This window comes from Vespula vulgaris, chromosome 13, assembly GCF_905475345.1.
Source record: "Vespula vulgaris chromosome 13, iyVesVulg1.1, whole genome shotgun sequence".
NCBI lineage: Eukaryota > Metazoa > Arthropoda > Insecta > Hymenoptera > Vespidae > Vespula > Vespula vulgaris.
The window spans coordinates 981,158-1,000,728 of record NC_066598.1 but is presented as its reverse complement, the minus strand read 5'-3'; the positions used below and the strand labels follow the sequence as shown (position 1 = coordinate 1,000,728).

General features: G+C 40.9%; 1 protein-coding gene across 12 annotated transcripts in view; it reads right to left on the bottom strand.

The window, feature by feature from the left end:
* The window catches only part of LOC127068413 (collagen alpha chain CG42342), an 88,671-nt gene that overhangs the window by 2,763 nt on the left and 66,337 nt on the right, over window positions 1-19,571 (bottom strand). For 9 of the 12 annotated variants that reach the window (XM_051004554.1, XM_051004550.1, XM_051004551.1 and 6 more), the window contains 17 exons: window positions 18,234-18,413; window positions 16,692-16,797; window positions 14,427-14,515; window positions 9,782-9,899; window positions 9,042-9,130; window positions 8,419-8,508; window positions 8,177-8,221; window positions 7,936-7,962; window positions 7,698-7,733; window positions 7,414-7,518; window positions 7,015-7,059; window positions 6,120-6,182; window positions 2,110-2,136; window positions 1,793-1,846; window positions 1,529-1,555; window positions 1,017-1,052; window positions 33-167 (listed from right to left, as the gene is read on the bottom strand). In XM_051004554.1, the coding sequence (XP_050860511.1) occupies window positions 33-167; window positions 1,017-1,052; window positions 1,529-1,555; window positions 1,793-1,846; window positions 2,110-2,136; window positions 6,120-6,182; window positions 7,015-7,059; window positions 7,414-7,518; window positions 7,698-7,733; window positions 7,936-7,962; window positions 8,177-8,221; window positions 8,419-8,508; window positions 9,042-9,130; window positions 9,782-9,899; window positions 14,427-14,515; window positions 16,692-16,797; window positions 18,234-18,413 (1,272 nt within the window). The remainder of the gene's footprint in view (window positions 1-32; window positions 168-1,016; window positions 1,053-1,528; window positions 1,556-1,792; window positions 1,847-2,109; window positions 2,137-6,119; window positions 6,183-7,014; window positions 7,060-7,413; window positions 7,519-7,697; window positions 7,734-7,935; window positions 7,963-8,176; window positions 8,222-8,418; window positions 8,509-9,041; window positions 9,131-9,781; window positions 9,900-14,426; window positions 14,516-16,691; window positions 16,798-18,233; window positions 18,414-19,571) is intronic. The other 3 variants (XM_051004557.1, XM_051004552.1, XM_051004560.1) reach the window with 2 other exon arrangements.

Genomic DNA, 19,571 nt, shown 5'->3' with positions numbered 1-19,571 from the left:
TCGACGTGGTCAGGTAAACTCCTCAAACGTACCTGAGGTGGTCTCCAACCGCAGCCTGGCAATGGGAGGCCGTCAGGACCGAGGGGACAGGGCGCGTCTAGTCCGGGTACACCCTGATCGCCTTTGTTACCCTTGTCTCCTTTTCTTCCTCTCTTACCAGGTGGTCCCTGCGCGAAGATACAAATCGCGTCACCCTTTTTCCAATCGTCGTTTGCGCAACGACTAACGGCGTTTTGTTTGTTTCGCGACGTGCAAGAAGGCCAGGCATGAGAAAAACTTTCTATGTATGCATTATAATACTGAGTATCTTGTGCACAATACGCCGAAGAGTACGAAGGGCGAACGAAGAAGGTCTGCCTCGAATTTCTAATATTCGATATCGAATCGAATCAACGAATTAATTTTGTTCTCGCGTACTCAGAGAGAATGCATTGACTTCTGTTCGATCACGTTCGACCTTTGACATCTCTGTCGCCCGCGCTTCGCTCCTTGGATTAATCGACGTTGATCCTATCGATCATCGGTCGACTTGCTAAGTTTTTATATTCGATTTGCGCAGAACGCTGGTGGCAGCATGTAAAGGGTAGTAAGAATTAGATTTATCTTTCTTAAGGATTTCGATATCCTCGAGTCTCCGTGCAAAACGTTTCTCTTTTCTTTTTTCAATCGCTAATATCAAAGGGACTTGTACAGCGAAATGAATCGTTTTAATCTTCAAACAAGGATCTAGAACAATCGATGGAGTATACAATTAAGTGCAGCCTAGACGGATCTTACGTTTTGCACCGATCGTTCATATCACATTGCTTAGACCAAATTATCAATGACATGTTATTAATGACGATTTTGTCTTTCTTCGTTTCTCTTTTCAATTCCTCTCTCGACAAACGTTCGAGCTCACCTATTCGTGAATTTCACACGTGAGAACATCTACATGGGCTTACCATGAGCGTCGAATTTGAGCGCCGGCTATTTAGGAAAAATAATAATCGAACTAACAATAAGTCGATACTCACACAATCGCCTTTAGCACCTTTCTCACCCTTCGGTCCCTGAAAGTGGTATGTTAAGAAGATTAAGTAAACAGATTAACGTTCGTTATACTCTAGTCTACGTTCGCGAGTTGTTAGTTCGTTTTTAGGGCCAAAAGTTCCACGTCGGAGTTTACATCCTCTTGAGTACTTTAAGCGCGGAAAATTAACGAAACGATTCTCCCACCGTTCTCTCCCCTTTCTATGTATTATTTCCCGTCTCCTTAATCGAAACGATAACACGTGTCGCGATCGATCCGAAGACGGCGAAAGAACGAGATAGAACGTCGAAAAGAAAACGTGGATTTCCGTAATCTCTCCTCGTCGTATTTTGTGCAGCGTAAAACTATATAAAACGATACTCGAGACAGTCGATCCGGGGCGGGGGTAGAGGAGATGGATCGTGTTAGGGAAGTATCCTCGTTACCCCGGCCTAGACTGTATCGTGATTACATCGAAGGACGAGCGATAAGGGTGATAATTGAGAGTCACTATACCTCCGTTCCTGGAATCCCATCGGTACCCTGGGGAAAAATAAATCGTCTCGTTAGCTTCACCTTCCACGTGCTTCCTTCATAATTCTGATAGCCGACACCGGACGGTTAGAATATGGAAATTCGCTAACGAGAGCGAAGCCTATCCAACTTTTTACCATGGATTCAAGTTTCACTCGGTTTCCTTTTTATTTTGTTCAAACCGCGAAACGCTAATCGTGCGTTAACTGGCACCCTTTCGATCGTATCGATAAAAATGTTACTTACGGGCAATCCTGGATCTCCCCTTTCACCCTTCGTTCCAGGCTCCCCTTGTGCTCCCTGCAATTACGAAGAAATCTGACAAACCACCGCGATCCGATAGCTCGCGATTACTTTCTCTCCCCCGTGTTTCCTTCAAGTCTCGTGTGATTCGTTTTAATAACGGATACGATAAGCGAACGAAGGTGACGAACAAAAAACGATATGACATTTGTCGTTGTTGTTGTTTGTTTCTTTTTTGCTTTTTTTTTGTTTTTCTTTTTTTTTGTTTTTTCTTTCGATTTTTACGAGGAATTTACGATTAGCCCAATGGGGTTGCTCACCTTCATGCCGTCTAGTCCTGAGGGTCCCTGAAAGGTACAGAGAAAAGCTTGTCAGATTCGTCGCAGAAGTCTGACCGTTAATATCGAGTACAATCTCGACGTCGATTCGACGACAACTTATAATACGAAAAGAAAGTTCTTTAAAAGACGACTCGTATTTGTAATCTGCCGAGCTAGTTTCCATTAATTAAGAAAACAAACGTACTTACAAATGTTCACTCGTATAGCTTGGCAGAGAACAACCTATGGAAATTGGAGGACGAAGGAGAAGGTAGAAACGGTGATGAAAAGAAAAAATAAATAAATAAATAAATGAATAAACAAATAAAAAAACCAAAAATGCGAGATCGAGAAAAGACTCGCTCTGATTTTTACCTTTGCTCGCCGAACAAATTTCTAGCGGCACTACTTCTTTGCATATTCAGTAGTTAAGGTCAACCGATAGCGTAACGATCGAGTCTATTACGCTATCGTCGTGGTCGCAGCAAATTAACACGTGTTAATTTCTTTCTTACTTTTCTTATTTTTTTCTTTTTTTAGTAAGACTTTATTAGAGAAAGATTGAACAGAGATGAGAGAGGGAGAGAGAAAGAGAGAGAAAGAGAATGAAATAGAGAGTGAGAAAAAGAGAGAGGAGAAAGGTCGTGAATAAGAGAGAGAGAAAGAGAGAGAGAGAGAGAGAGAGAGAGAGAGAGAGAGAGAGAGAGAGAGAGAGAGAGAGAGAGAGAGAGAGAGAGAGAGTTATTATTCATCTTCGGATCTCAATCGGAGCAAAATGCAAAGCGATACTCATCTACGAAGGGGAAGAATGTCGAAGCGTTAATAACGAGGTGGGCACCGTGTAAAAGCAAAGGACACAGGCACATGCACATTCTGTTTATTAATCGGGACATTGTAAAACAAAACTTGTTAGACTTCAATTATTCACATACGCAAATTACGCCGTCACTTGTTTTTTTCATCCTTTCTTTATGTTATTCTTTTTGTTTTCTTCGTATCTTTCTATTCTTTCCTTTCTAGCGCCGCCTTAACAATTAACACACACACGCAGATTCTATATTTACGCTCGCATATATGTATGTCGGACACACGCGAGTGTATATACACATACATATATATCAATATGTATTTATATATGTATATTCTTATTGTATTTACATTTACAGACATACACATACAAAAGAAAAATATATACACGTCTCTTACTGTGTGTATGTATGTATATGCATGCGTATACACGGCTTTTACGCTTTTACACGCATTACTATACCACCAACGAGAAAATTTGTCAACCTTTTCTTCCTTTTTTCTTGTCGTCTCTTTTACTTTCCTTTTCCTTTTCTTTTACTTTTTCTTTTCCTTCCTACTTTCCTTTCTTCCTTCCTTCCTTCCTTCCTTCCTTTCTTTTTTTCTGTCTTTCTTTCTTTCTTTCTTTCTTTCTTCCATTCGATATGCGCACGCCGCGCCGCTTCGTCTCGCTTAAAACTAAACGCTGCGACTTATGCTTGATCTTAGGCTACTCCACTAAAGAAAATGGAGAAAACGAAACGTACCGTTTGTCGCCGTTGAGAAAATACAACCGCGATCTCGATCATTTCGTCTTCATTTCTCCCTATTCTACACTGTACAATCCCGCCTAAACTTTTGTACTACTCGGAGGAAGTACTCAACAACGTTTTGTACGTCACGAATGACTAGGATCGCGCCATTTTGTATACGCGATCATGTTTCGCTGCCTTATCTCCTTTCGTTCGATGCAAACATGCATCACAAGTTTCACACGTCGATCGTTATACTTTTTAGGCCCTTTTTTTCTTCTTTTTTCTTTTTTTTTTCTTTTTAGTAGCCTCGAACTTTTCGATCCGACGAAAGAAAAAAGCTTTTTTTTTTTTCCCTCGATCTCTCACGATCCATTGATCGATCGGTCGGATCGATTATTTTGTGCGACCCCTCGAATCAGCCTTGGCGGCGTCATCTCACGTTCTCATAAATAAGTTCGGAGCGTTTATTATGCAATAATAAATTGCTTATACTCGCGCACGTACCTTCTCGTTTATAACATACGCAAGTGGAATGCCGCGTGAGAAACGTACAAGTGGAAGTAGGGTTGCCGGTTGGGGAAGGAAATCGTTATGAATGGCTGGATTACCGTTACGTGCCGGGAATTTTATCGGTGAGTTCTTGTTAAGTACAAAGTACGTAAGTTGCAATCGTAATCGCTTCGGCCCGTTAAAGATCGTTGTATTTGAAAATAAGATTAACAAGGAAGAAAAAAGAAAGAGAAAGAGAGAGAGAGAGAGAGAGAGAGAGAGAGAGAGAGAGAGAGAGAGAGAGGAAGAGGAAGAGAAGGAAAGAGAGAAACAAACGATTCATCGAGATCAGAAAAAGCTGCACCTTTTCGTATCTATTACGAAGAAAGAAAAAAAAATTGATTTACTTCGGTTCCGTTTGGTAAAATCAAAAGGATTGCGTATAGTTTGCAAATTATTGACTTTCCAATAAAAATGAATGAAAAGAATTCGCTTCATCAGTTATCATCGTGAAATATGTTTTCTCGTCTCGTCAACTTTGAATACGAAAGAGCGCAGCACGGAAAAGTATTAAATAGACGTTATGAGAGAACAAAGAGGAGCTAAATGAAACCGAGTGGCAAATTTAATTAAAGTAGAGGTAAAGTTACAAGGGGGCTGCGATCGCGGGCTAAGTTATTTCGAGATCGTACAGGTTTTTTTCTTATTAAAATCTTTTTAAGAAACTAACCATTTTAAATAGCCTTACCGCGTATCGCGTTCGCGTTTTAAGTAAAAAAGAAAAAAGAAAATAAAAGGAAAATAAAAATGTATATATATATATATATATAAAAACATAAGAAACGAATTAAACGAAGCACGCGTGTACGCGAATGTATTTTCGTAGGACGGACAAAAGGTGTGCAACGAGTGCCCGAAACTGTTATAACGAAACGATCGAGGCAATCGTATGTGTGATCGTGTGTATGTATGTGTGTGTTCTTTTCTTTCTTTTTGTTTTTTTGTTTAAGTACGTATCTATAAAATTCGAACATCCTGAAAAATCGTCATGCTCCTTGGAAGACCTACCAGCCATCCTTGTTCTTTATCATTCGACCATATCTACGACATTTTCTCTCAAAGTACGGACATCTTGGCACGATTTACGAATCCGTCGTACTTCGTGAGTACGTACCTACTACGAAAGTGCATTTCCTACGTTGTAAATGCATCTCTCTCTCCGAAGGAAATCCGATGAAAACGCTATTGTTGTTCCGCTATTAATGGCGAACAACGTCGAAGATGGAAATCGTCAAGCTCAGCGTTGCGTGTTTCGATATCGAGCGACTCGGGGCAAACAAGTCTTATCCATTAATATTAGCGATATGGCTGTGTGCGCTCTCGCAAGAACATTTTATATATATATGTGTGTATATATATATATATATATATACACGTATATATACGTATATAAATATATATATATGTGTGTGTATGTGTGTGTATATATACATATATATGTATAGAATTCTCAGAAAACGATTTCGATGACCTCACTCGAGTACTTCCCTTCTGTCAGGCCACCTTTAGTCGTCACCGTCAAACGTTTCTTACCACCCTTTCACCCTTTCGTTCCTTTATGTACAACATCGAAGGCAAAAAAGACAAGAACGAAGCTCCAATTTCGAAGGGAAGCTCGAGGAGGTACGATACTCGTACTCGTGCGAGCAGAATACCGGATACTTTGTTATATTTCGCTCGAAAGCTCGTCGACGAATTTTCTTTCTTTCTTTTTTTCTTTCTTTCTTTTTTCTTTTTTTCTTTCATTCATTCATTCTTTCTTTCTTTCTTTCTTTCTTTCTTTTTTTCTTTCTTTCTTTCTCGTTTTTCAGTTTCCTTTCTTTCTTTACACCGTCGCTAGAGACTCTCCGTTTCCTATCAAGGATTCACCGGCGAGGCCAATTAACGATGACGTTAGGAGCGAGACGTCCGCGTTCTTACCATGGCGCCAGGTTTCCCGGAATCTCCGGGCTTTCCGGATTCGCCTCTCAGTCCCATGGGGCCCTGCAAATAGAGAGACTCGCATGACGGAGAAGTTTCTGGATAATCGAAGGAAATGCGTCGCCCGTCGTCCTTCTACCTACGAGAGAGAGACAGAGAGAGAGAGAGAGAGAGAGAGAGAGAGAGAGAGAGAGAGAGAGAGAGAGAGAATGAGAGAGAAAGAGAAAGAAGGAGAGGGAGACAGAAAGACAGAGAAGAAGAAACGGAGGAAGACAATCGCGTGAAGAAAAGAGAAGAAATATCGTAGCTCGCCTATCCTATTTCTCTCATGTATTATGTATCATGCATTATACGATCTCTACACCTTTCCTATATACCAATGGTACCTAAATATATACCTTCTTCCGTGTACACTTCGTTCGGCCAACATAAAATCCAATCGTTAATACCATTAGGTATCGCCCGACTAACGACTGCATTTGCGAATGTAGAAGAGGAGCCCAGGTAGATACCATATCCCGAACCCTCCTCCCCCCTCCCAGCCTACTCGATACATTTCTTTTATTCTTTTTTTATTTTCTTTTTTCTCTTTTTTTTTTTTGGATCCTTTCTCTCAAGAATTTCCACAGGATTAAGTTTCTTACTAAGGGCGAGAATCTATTTTCGAGACCGCTGAGTTTGAAATCTTTTCGTCGTCACTTCACCGTCTAGCTTGGTTCTCTCTTCTTCTTATTTTTTTTTCCGTTTCCTTTTTCTTTTCCTTTTTTTTTCCTTTTCTTTTTCTTTTTTTTTTTTTTTTTTTTTTTTTTTTTTTTTTTTTTTTTTTTTTTTTTTATAACGCGATAGAGTAAAACCTACCTAAGCTAGGGACGTAATCTTGAGAGAAAATACGTACGGGTAATCCCATCGGACCAGGATCTCCTTTGGCACCTTTCTCTCCCTGTAATACGAAAAGAAAAGAAAAGCGTGAGAATCGTCGAAGAGAATCCTTGAAAACTTTTGCTTCGTGCGTCTTTCTTATTTTCTTTTTTTCTTTCGCCTTATTTTTCTTTTCTTTTCTTTTTTTTTGCATGGACCAATTTACGAATAAAAATGGAGAAAAAGATTTGCAAAGAGTTAACGTAACTTTCGGAAACTCGAATTCTTAAATATGTACACGGTTATATGTATGTATATGTTATGCGTGTACGTGAAACTTTAGGAAACTTCGTGAGAACTTTGCGAGAAACGCGAGGTCGTTCTCCTTTCTAAGGGGGAACTCTCGACGCTTTGAAATTTTGACAAGTTTACTGACAGGATCACCCTTGGCGCCGTCGTGTCCTCTGTCGCCCTTGATACCAGGTGGACCTTGTAATCCAGGAGTACCGGCTGGTCCAGGTGGTCCAGGAGGTCCCATAATCTGTCGATTACATCGATTTGTCAATTCAACTGACAATAGTTTCCTACGGCTCGGATTGTAACAGTAAAATTTTCTCGATAAAGTATCGAATGAGTTGAACAATTTAAAACGATTCATTTCAATATCCCAACCCTTAATTCTGAAAATTCGGAATAGACCAGGAAATAAATAGGACTTACCACTTCGCCGGCATTGACTTCGAAGGTGCCGTCACCCTGAAAGAAAGAAGACGTTTCATGCTATTTAAATCTTTCTACAACTTCGATAAAGATTAATGTTCGAGAGGAGAACCCGAAGGATAAAACGTTCGTATCGATGGACGATCGATTCTACGATCGTTTATACGAGGGTTGCGTTCGTTTTTCGCGTTGGATCGAAGGAGGGAAGACGAATAGGGCTGTCTAGATTTCCACGTACCTGCCTTCTTCTCAGCTTTTTGTACTTCTGTCGGTGGAAGCCCGATGTCCCGCCATGAAAAGAAATTTATTTTATCGTCAGATCGTTGGCAAGGGGTGGTCGTTCTGGTAGGGTTGCGGGTGGGTGTTAAAACTCACTCCTCGCATCGTAATCGATAAAGATCGATCAGGATGACCCAGCCCATCGAACGACGACACTTGATATAAATATAATACGGAACGTTGTTGAAAGATGAACTCACCGATTCGCCCTTTTCACCCTTGTCACCTTTCATCCCTGGATAGCCCTGTTCATTGAGAAATAGAAACAAAAAAAAAGAGAGAGAACGTTGATATTAAAAAAATTCGCTTTCACGTTTGTACGGGAGTACGATGAATGCGTATTTAAAAATAAACGCATATATATATGTACGTATCTAAGTACGTAGTAAGTATGTAGAAGGAAATGCGAATACGGAAAAGGTAGAACGTTTGATTTACGTACCGGTGGACCAGGCAAACCTGGAGGTCCCATGAGTCCGGGAGGTCCGATATCACCGTACTCGCCTTTCTCACCTTTGGGTCCGGAAAGGCCCTGTAAATCAGAGACAAGCAAGATCGCTTTACGTGCTGTAAATCACTTGTCTCCTCGTGTATATGATAACGCTCGAGACACGATACGTCTGCTACCGGATAACGCACGAGATGCGAGATAAAGATGCGTTGATACTCGCTGCAAAACCTCCTGATACGCGAGTGTTTACATATTCCTTTGTCTCCATAAAAGTGTCTCTTATCTAGCATGGAAATTGTAGCAAGTATATATGTACGTACGTAGGTATCTATCTATCTACGTGCAGCCCCACCTTACAAATTTATTTTCTGAATTGCGTCTGAAACCTTTTCATCTTTCTCTTCTTTATTTGTATACGTGCATACATCGTATCGGGTATTTTTCCGACAGACTTAACAAATAAAATTTTATATTTCAATATGCGAAACGTCGTACGTGCCAAACACTTTTTTCGACGTCATATTGATTCTACTTCGGTCGTTGGGACATCGTTCGTTGGCAATGTCGTGTTTTATCGTAATAAAAAAAAATAAATCCAAATGCAGTCCACGTACCGGTAATCCCGGTGGACCTTGTATGCCAGCTTCGCCATCGGTCCCGTTAAATCCCGGTGGACCATGAGCTCCTTGTTCTCCCTTAGGTCCTGAAAGCAAAGAGTAATCGTTCAATCGGTGAACCGTCAGCATCGAAGATCAAATTAAATCGCGCGATTAATGACGTCGCGTACGCGTAGATTTCTCGCTCTTTCCCATCCCCGCATAGACTAGAGTCTATCCCCCTTTAAAAGATTAAGTTTATATTTCCTTCTTTTTTTCTTCGTTCTTTTTTCTTTTTTTTCTTTGCACCCAACCGCAGACTTTCCGAAGGACTTCCTGTTAATTACGAGTTAAAAGACGACGAGACGATAAAAAAATGTTCCCCAAGCTTAGGAACTTACTTTTACGACGATGAAATAAAAAGAGAAAAACAATAAGGAATAATCCGAAGAAAGTTATTTGAAAGAAAAAAAAAACACACACACATATATATATATATATATATATATATAAAAGAAAAACAATAAAATATGAGTGATATCGCAAAGATTTCCAATTATTCAAACGAAGTAATAAAAGATATAAAATATCCGAGGACGAACAAGGGAAAGAAAATCAACGCGCGCGTTTCTTTTTTATTTTCATGTTTGGGGGTTGGGGTAGGGATAGCACGATAATTCTTTGGGCAATATCCTTCTTTCATATTTCCCCGGGATTTCGTCTTTGTTTCTCGGTAGAATGGCCTCGTTGTAATCTACCTGGCGAGCCCTGGTCTCCCTTGGCGCCCTTTTCGCCCCGGTAACCCCTTTCACCCTTTGGACCCAGTGGGCCGGGTGGACCCCTCGCCAATGTAATACCGCTCTCACCCTTGAAACCCTATAATAATGATACTGCAAGGTCAGATCCAACCAGGTCCTCCGTTTTTCAGTGTCGTTTGCGTTTTGCTTTCTTTTTTTTTTTTTTGCGACGAAGCGTTAAACTGTTTCCTTTTCTTTTCTTTTTTTTTTCTTTTTCTTTTTTTTTTTTTAGTTGAAAGAGGAAGGATCAGAGGACGGGATGGATTCTCGATACTACACGAACAAGCGAATCGATCGATTTTGGTATCTTGTCATTTTGCCTTTTGTTTTTTAGATCTGTGTAATTAATTAAGGGACACCAAGATCGTTCGATCACTGACTATAAAAACTACTACAACTAACGATACACGCTTGTGATCATCTACAATACGTCACAAACAAACGTCTAATCAACAACGTAGAAAATTCCTATCGACACCCATGCGTTTCGAGTTCTAGGATAAGTTTATTAGTGGGTACAAATTTAGTATAAATTAAGATATAGCAGAATTCTCTCTCTCTCTCTCTTTCTCTCCCTCTCTGTTTCTCCCTCATCCTTTCTCCAACTAATATATATATATATATATATATATATATATATATATATATCAGTTCGATTAGAATCGCTTATAAATTACATGGTCAATGAGGTGGTTCTGAAACACGGAGAGTGTTCAACCGTATTCTGCAATACCTATCACTTCGATATTCTCTCTTCTCGACTCATATAACATGTAATAGAATAACCATTAATTGACAGAAATTGAAGTAATTAAAATGAAATGACGATATCGATTAGATCGGAAGAAAGAGAGACAGACAGAGAACGAGAGAGAGAGAGAGAGAGAGAGAGAGAGAGAGGAGAAAGAGAGAGACAGAAAGAGAGAGAGAGAAAGACCCACAGGAGAAATCGAGTGATAGAGTGATAGAGAAGAAACAAAAAAGAATTAAAAATATTATTTAAACAACGTGTGTGTCGGTGTGAGAACACACGTATAAAGAACGATAGTATAAGCTACATACTGTCTTCGTGAGTTTTCATACTTACACGAAAGTTGTAGGTATATCGCGTACGCCGCTCGATAAAGTTGCGAGAGCCTCAAGCCGTAGTAGCAGTAGTAGTAGTAGTAGTAGTAGTAGTGGTAGTAGTGGTAGTAGTAGTAGTAGTAGTAGTAGTAGTGTAGTAGTAGTAGTAGATATTAGTTATTAGTGAATCAAACCGACACACGGGGGAGAAGTAGTGGGTGTTACTAGCTACGTAAACACAAATTAGTTACACAAGCTACGTACAACTACGCCGAGGACTACAAACTAATTTTTTAAGAAAAGAAAATTAATTCGGCCAAACGATCGATTTGTTAAGCACTTTTTTCTTTTCCTCCTTTCGTCCATTATATTCTTTCCTTGGAAAGACCCTTTGACACCTAATTATACCGAGCTGCCTCTTTGATTACGCTCGACCTTTGTAAGTCGAGACCGATGAAAAGAACGATTATGAGAACGAGATCTCGGTTGGAAAAAAGCAGGTCAAGGACATCTCGATTACACTGAAAAGCTTCATAATTATCACGAAAACGAGCGTTTCCATTCTTTCGACGCTCGTTACATCAAAGAAATAATTCACTCGTCTCATCATATACATCGCTTCATTGTTCCAGCTGTACCGATCGTCATTGACTCGACTTGCACGAATCATCCTCTCTCTCGACAATCACAAATTCAGATAATATATATATATATCCTTTTTCCCTTCAAAGCATGACGTATTCCTTCCGGTTGATACACGTCTTGGATTATGTCAAATCTTCAAAAGAAGTGTGAAAAAGGAATAACATCGATCGCTTGGCATATCTGCAGCTGGAGGATTTTCTTGGGATAAATACTTACGGGTTGTTAGACATTAACAGCGTATGGAGCCGCTCTAAACGGTAGCGCGTGAGTCGAGTAGCTCTTACTTAGGCGTGGTTACAGGGTTTTAGTGCGCAGGTGTGTAATTTGGCTGCATCCGCTAGAAGAGAATTAGTGTTGCCCTTGGTAGCCAAGGTGTAGCTACGTGCGACGAAGACGACGTGGAATTAAAACATCCGACGACGTCGTCTTCGTCTACCTCGTTGTCGGCGTCTTCGTCGTCATCGTCGTCGTCGTAGTCGTAGTCGTAGTCGTCGTAGTCGTAGTCGTCGTCGTAGTCGTCGTCGTCGTTGTCTTTTAAACGAGACGACGGTAGGAGAAAACCAAAGAGAGACCCGAGGAAGTCTCGAGAACCCGATATATATATATTTCTGTATATATACATATATATATATATATATATAGAAATATATACATGTATATATACAGAACCTATAGTACATATACATATATACGAACGTGTTATTTGCTGCCACCAACGTCTTTTTTCTTTGCTTTTTTTCTCTTCAGCTCGTTCCTTTTCCCTCCTTCTTTCTCACTTTTCTATTCTTTCTCACTTTCTTTCATTTTCTATTTTTCCATTTCTCGTATTTTACAGCTACGAACGAGTCATCCGTTTCGCGGTATATTTGCTCCGTGTACATATACATACGCAACGAAGATCTGGACGAACGAGAGAAGCGATACGAAGAAAACGTAACTTAGGTAGTTCTCTTCGAGAATATTTGGAAGCTTGGTGAGATGGAGTCATACCGATGAATTTCGCTCGTACGATCGTCGAATTTACCATAGCCGCGTTTTCGTGGAAAGTTCGTCAGAGTGATATCGTCGGTTGAATTTTTACGAGTTCGCAAGAAATTTTCTATTTTCGTCGTTCCGTGGAAACTGTCGACAACACGTTGCGTCAAACGAATCCTTCGCATTATTCATTTGCCAAGAGTCCGAGCATTGCAACGAAAAAGCCGACGAACGAGATTCAACGTCTGACTGTTTATCGCGTACCGATCGAAATCAATTAATTCCTCGCGAACGCGTACATCGAATGGTACCACTGTCCTTTGTAGTAATCAATATACACGTAAACCACGGTAATTAAATGATCACCGAGCCATATATCGAGGATATTCGTCGATGACGAAGAAGAGCACGTTTGCAATGGGATGACGTTGAGATAATCGATAAAACGGAAAACAGAGAACGTTCTCTAACGTAATCTTGACACGCGAGCCTCGTGTAACACGTGAAAACTACAAAATAGAAAAGAGAATCGACGAGAAATATTAAGATGAAGTGTCCCGTCTTAGCGAATTCCTCGTTCGCTTATCGATCGTCCAGACGAAACGTAAGAGTGCAAGAGCCTCTTTCGTTTATCGAGAAATGCAAAGTGACGTGGCCGTGCTGGTACTCATTCGCTCATGCTCTAGCGTGCTTGCGGTGTGTGTTTCCTCGTATGAAAAAAAAAAGAATAACAACAACAACAACAAAAAAGACCAAAAAGAAAAAAACAAAAAAGAAAAAAAAGGAAGAAGAAAAAATCCACAAAAGAAAAAAAAAGGTACAAAAAGCCATGCGTATGCCTCGTGCTAGTCGTAGGGAATAGAGAAGTAAAGAGATAGAGATAGAGAATAGAGAGTGAGAGTGATAGTAAGAGTAAGAGTGAGTAACTGAGAAAAGAGAACTCTCTCGAAGTCGAATATTCTTGATCGGTATCAGGGTTCGGTAGATCGAGAATCTCGAGAAACTTCGGACGGTATGAAAAGGCTGTAGAAAAACGTTCTCGACATGTTCCCCGAGTCGCGTCGTGTCACGTTCCTTTACTACGACTACGACTCGTGAAAAATGTACGTGGAGGAACGCGATCGTCGACTAGAGGAGAGAAGAGGAGATGAGAGGAATCAAGGAATAGTGTGAACGTCCTGCGAAGTCGACAGATTCGACGGATAGTCTAACGGAGGGTTAGATCGTAGATATCTCCGTAGAATACGATAGCAAGATGGATGGATGGATGGACGGATGGCTGGACGGATGGATGGATGGATGGATGGATGGATGGATGGATGGATGGATGGATAGGAAGAACGACCGTCGGAGGAAATTTTAACAAAGTACGAGATAGTCTAGTACTTTTTCAACGGGACATTGAACGCATTTACAAGAGACTCGACTTCGTGGGAGGGAAGAATGGACGAAAAGAAGAGTCGGAAGTGTGGAAGGAGAATGAGAACTTCCGTTGAATTCTTTCGTGACGACATGCGTCGCGTTAGAAAGAGAGAGAGAGAGAGAGAGAGGGAGGGGAAAGAGAAAGAAAAAGAGAAAGAGGGAGATAGAATAAAGTACTCGAACTTTCCTTCTCTCTACGACGATTTCCACCCATGCATCGCCTTCTTCCTCGTATCTACGCAACGACGTTTTTTCTACCATGCAGCACATGCCACACAGAGTGGTAAGGATTTTTTCGATGTATCTGCATGATCCGGGATCAGAGATTCTATCGAAGAGGGAGAATGGGAAAAGGTGGAAAGGGTAGATCGATTTTCTTCTTCTCTTCTTTGGCGAAAATCGGATCGAGGATATGTATCATCAAGGATCGTATTATATGTATGTACATGTACGGTACTGTACTGTGTCGTTTTGGTCGGAGGACCTCGCTGAAGCTTACCCTCTTCCCTTGCTTTCCCCGGGCACCCTTCTCGCCGGTCAGACCGGGTGGTCCTGTCGGACCCAGCTCTCCCTTCTCGCCCTGGGGCCCTGCGTGCGTGTATACACCACGTGCATAAAATAAAACATGATATTCTTTCCTCGTTCACGCGTGTTCTTTCTTTACGCGAATATGATAAATAAAAAATAAGTGAAGGCACGTTAAGAGGAAGAAGATGAGGAAGAAGAAGAACAAAAAAAAAAAAAGAAAAAAAGAAAGAAAAGAAAAAAAGAGAAAAAACGTGCCACGAATCGTTGTTTGAATGAAATAATAAAAATATAAGAAATAATAGGATATAATGAGAAACGTATAAAATCCGTCGCACGTAAAGTTTCTATAGAAATCCCTATGTACCTACGTAACACAGTTTACCCCGTTCAATTCTTTAGCTGGAAATTAATGCTTCAGGATGAACACCGTTTTCGCGAAATGAACGAGAGAAGAGCGAGATAGCGTGGTGAAAAAGATGGACCTCAGATTTTCGCTCAAGATCTCGATCGTCTACGCTTGAATTAGTCGCGCCAGGTTATTATACTTGTCTAGCTAAGTCGTTAGCAAAGTAAATTAGTCGCCTAAGGTACTACGAAAAGTCAAAGTATTTAAATTCGTCTTTTTAGATGAAATTAGTATTGCACGCACGATTTAACGATCTCTCTCTCTCTCTCTCTCTCTCTCTCTCTCTCTCTCTCTCTCTTTTTCTCATAGCAATTCTTGTTACATTGTCGCACAGTTCCTCGAAGATTAACTCGAAGAAATTTCAAAGTTGTAACAGCCCTAATCCAAACTCTACTTGTTGTTTCAAATGCGATTGTTCTCTCTCTCCTCTCTCTCCCTCCCTTCCTTTCTTTCTCTCTCTCTCTTTCATTGTTGGAAGCAATTCATAGAAGAGAAACTACCTTGGAAGATAGCACGAGAAATGTTTCTCTAACGTAATGTCTTCTTCGCTCGAATTTTACTCTAGGATTAAATCGTAAAATCGATGCACATATGTATCCACGTAGATAGCTCGGACTTCTAACTGGCACGTTCACGAGCTTCGAGAATAAAATCAAGTTTCCTCGAGACAGTCGGTTCTCTATTACGTTCAGACGTATTCGAGTTTAACCTTCGATTTGAGTCTCTCGATTTCTCCAAGTTAGCTTATCGGAGGAGATATGTACATACACATAAACACACACATATATATTATATATACGTATATATATATTTATATACATATATATACGCCATTCCTTTCGGATGACGAGCAATGAATACCGTCTGTACGACTCGTTAAAGAAGCATGCTCGCGCATGACGAAGCTTAATAATCTCGTTATAACGCCGCGAGGCTCTTTTACGGATCTATCACGGTATTACATTACTTAGAGAACCATTACGATGTTAAAGCTACCGTTTAATAATTCCGAGCTAACCCCATACCTCTTTATTAGCGAATTCGCGGGAATTCTCGTTTTAATGAACGTGGAACTCGGCTACATTTTTCCTAGGTAATTTGTCGATGATATCAGAATAAAACTGTGGTCATTTAAAAGAAAGAAAGAGAGAAAGAGAGAAAGAAAGAAAGAAAGTCCCGAGTTATAAACGAAACGTAGATCGAGTGTTCCAGTCTTTATCGCTTCGCAAACTTATTACATTGTCCAAGAACTAAGAGATCCGGTTTGCATATGTAACGAAGGCAAAGAAAGAAAGAAAGAAAGAAAGAAAGGAAGGAAGAAAGAAACAAGAGAGAGAGAGAGAGAGAGAGAGAGAGAGAGAGAGAGAGAAGAAAGACAGAGAGATAGAACGAAAGGGAAAAGTTGGCGAACAGTTACGAAGTTTTGCTCGCGGCAGTAGTTACGTTTAGTTCCGCCCACTCTGTGAACACTCGCGTAGAATTTGCTTCGGACTTCGTTTGCGAGCCGGAAAAATTTCCTAAAGAGATTTCTAGTACAGTATATAGGATCGTTAGATATAATTTCAGATTAATAACAGATAGAACGGTGTAATACGAAAGTCTAATAAATTAACTAGCACCTATAAACTACTTCGAGTCCGATCACCTAAAATGTTAAAAAGAGAGAGGGAGAGGAAGAGAGAGAGAGAGAGAGAGAGAGAGAGAGAGAGAGAGGGAGAGAGAAAGAGAGAGAGGTCTAGAGATCGTTCTATCAGACCCCACAACCATTTATTCGCGATTGACAATTATTAAGATCGAAATACGATCGATCGACGCGATTATTGAGCTTACCAGGCGGTCCAGGTGGACCAGGAGGACCTTCCAATATTCCCGTTGGAAATGGTTCGCCATTCATCGAAGTCGTCAGCCCACGATCTCCTTTATCTCCCTTGTCACCCTGTCGAAAACAAATCCGCAATTCAGGTGCCGTTTCGTATCATGAAATTTATATCGACAGATTTTGTAATTGCTTTACGGTATAACCAACAAACGGGGACGTACACCAAATCCGATGCAGACGATAATAATTAGGACAATTTAAATATAGTGGAAAGAATAAAATAAATCCAATGATTAATCCAACGAGATATCCTGATTTTCCTAATGCAATCGAACCGATAGATCTCTTGAGTGAAACACACGTGTGCTCCGTTAGTCGGAATATAATATCGGAGGACACGTTAAGAACGTCCGTGTATCGAAGTAAAATCTATCACGGAAGTAAATCGTTGGCTGATGCTTTCAACGTTGCATGCGAACACGTTCCCTATGCGTGGGCACGCATACTTTTAATAACGAAGCAAGCTGCGAAGCTATACGCGATCGTTATTTATTATGAAAAACGTGTTACTTTCTCCATTTTCTATTTTATACGTAAATTTATTTCAATCGTCAAACTCAAAGTTTCCGCATCGAAGTAAAAAGATATGTTAAAAGGTTGGAAAGATGTGAAAGAATGAAGAAAGGACGCGGATGGTGCGAAGGGGAACGGGGGAGGAGGCCCACGTTATTTATGCCATTTTCTATCTGTCCCTAAAAATACCGGCATGTAAATTTCAAAGTTATGAAATATGCATTTATTCTTTGCGCGTTATAAGTCGGCCGCGCATTTTCCGGACGATATATCTTCGATGCGTTCGATGTGGCAAGTGAGTGCGGTTGACTTCGAAAGTCAAATATTTCCGGGGTAAACTCTCACGAGTAAACACTTCGTGATCGTGAATAGTTGATAGTTTTGGAACGTGCGAGTTCTCGACTTATTCGGCAAGCATATCCGACATTCGTTTGTGGAAACCGTACCGATGCGGTAACGAGTACTCTTACGTTTGGTAAATATTGTTTGGACACTCCCAGTCGCTTCGTTCTCCCAAATGAGATAGAAAAAGAAACTGCGGAAGACGGGAAAAGAGCTTGATAATAATTTCTTAGAGAGGAAGAGAAAACCCAGTAATCTTCTTCGCGGAAAGAAAGAAAGAAAGAAAGAAAGAAAGAAGGAAAGAAGGAAAGGAAGAACGAAGGAAGGAAAGAAAAATAGAAAGAAAAAAGGAAGACAGAAAGGAAAGAAGGATTGTCGAGACTATAAAGATCGTAGAAATTTAAAGTTTTAATAAAGCTATTAAAGGGAGGATTAACGGAGCGACGGTAGTGGCTATATCGTGATGCAACGATAATCGATATTCCGACGTTAATGTTTCAAGGCCTTAGCGCAGATGTAGGATTTTCCAATGGATTTGATCGAATTAATTAATTCGAAATTACAGACTATAGGGGAAATATAATATTTGCTCGAAAATGCATAGAGATAATAATAGGAATAGAATACAAAAACGTTACCTTCGGACCGGAAAGTCCTGGAATACCGGATGGACCAATCGGTCCGATTGGTCCAGGCGCACCTTTTTCTCCCGGCGAACCGACTTCACCAGGAATCCCTTGTCTGCCTTCGTGTCCTGGGAGACCCTCTGATCCTGGTGGACCTGGTGGACCCGGTGGCCCGGGTTCTCCTGGTTCACCCTGTTACGTCCCAAGAGCGTTACGTCGTTACGGTTTTCCTCTGACGAGAGCCCTCGACAAGAGTGTCTCTCGGTGCTCGTCGGTTTTGTGCCACGGACGGATGGGACCGGAAAAGGAGCAGCGAGGCGTGGGTGTAGGTGAGCGTATAGAGAAAGAGAGAGAGAGAGAGAGAGAGAGAGAAAGAGAGAGAGAGAGAGAGACAGAGAGTGAGAAAAAGAGAGTGAGCGAGAGGAAGGGAGAGACGGAAAGGGAGGTATAAAATGTGAGAGAAATAGAGAATGGACGTGTTCCCGTATGTAGGATCGAAGGAAAAAGAAAATCTCGAGAAAAACCGTGCGTGGAAATCAATCGTGCGCTCCCAAGTGTATCGCTGAGTGTTCCGTCGAGCGAATAAAAGGACCGGCTCTCTTTTATAGATCATTTCGAATCGAAGCTGCGTCGATGGATCTCCTACGGCGAAAAAGCGGAGGATAACCGGTAATTAACTGAGTGCTCGGTCTATATATAATAAATATAAAGTGCGTTCAGCGTGTAATTAAAATCCCATGGAGGAAGAAAATAAAACGAAATAAAAGAAAGTCTACACCGGACGAACCGATCTTGAATTAATCGAGTTTGCGATCGACGAAAAGATCGATTAAATCCGGCTGGAACGTATTCGATCGAGCGTGGATATTATATCGCGCGAGGATGCTAATAATAAAAAATATTATATGTATATTCATCGACGTCGATGAAAGTAGAAGAAAAATTGCAATCTCATAGACAAGGTAAAGAGAGCTATGCAGGAACGGTTACGGAACACGCGTCGTGTAACGAGAGTAGACGTGAAAGACGACGGTACACGACGATACGCGAAGATAATGTGCGCACGGGCACGCTATGGTACATGTACGTACGTCAAACGCAACATACCGGTGGCCGAGGAAACGAGGATGGATCACCCCCTCGGTATCTATCGTAGAAGATAGCTTCTATCTACGTTAGAGCGTGCGTGTTTGATTCTGGGTGTGTCTTGGTCTATGAACATCCGTGATACGTAGGACAAACCGCGAGAGCCCGTCGAGTTCCACGCACGGAAAATACGGCATGCACGTTGCCTGATTATGACGATGTCGGTGGTTGTGGTAGTTGTGACGGTGAGGCTGCCATTGCCCT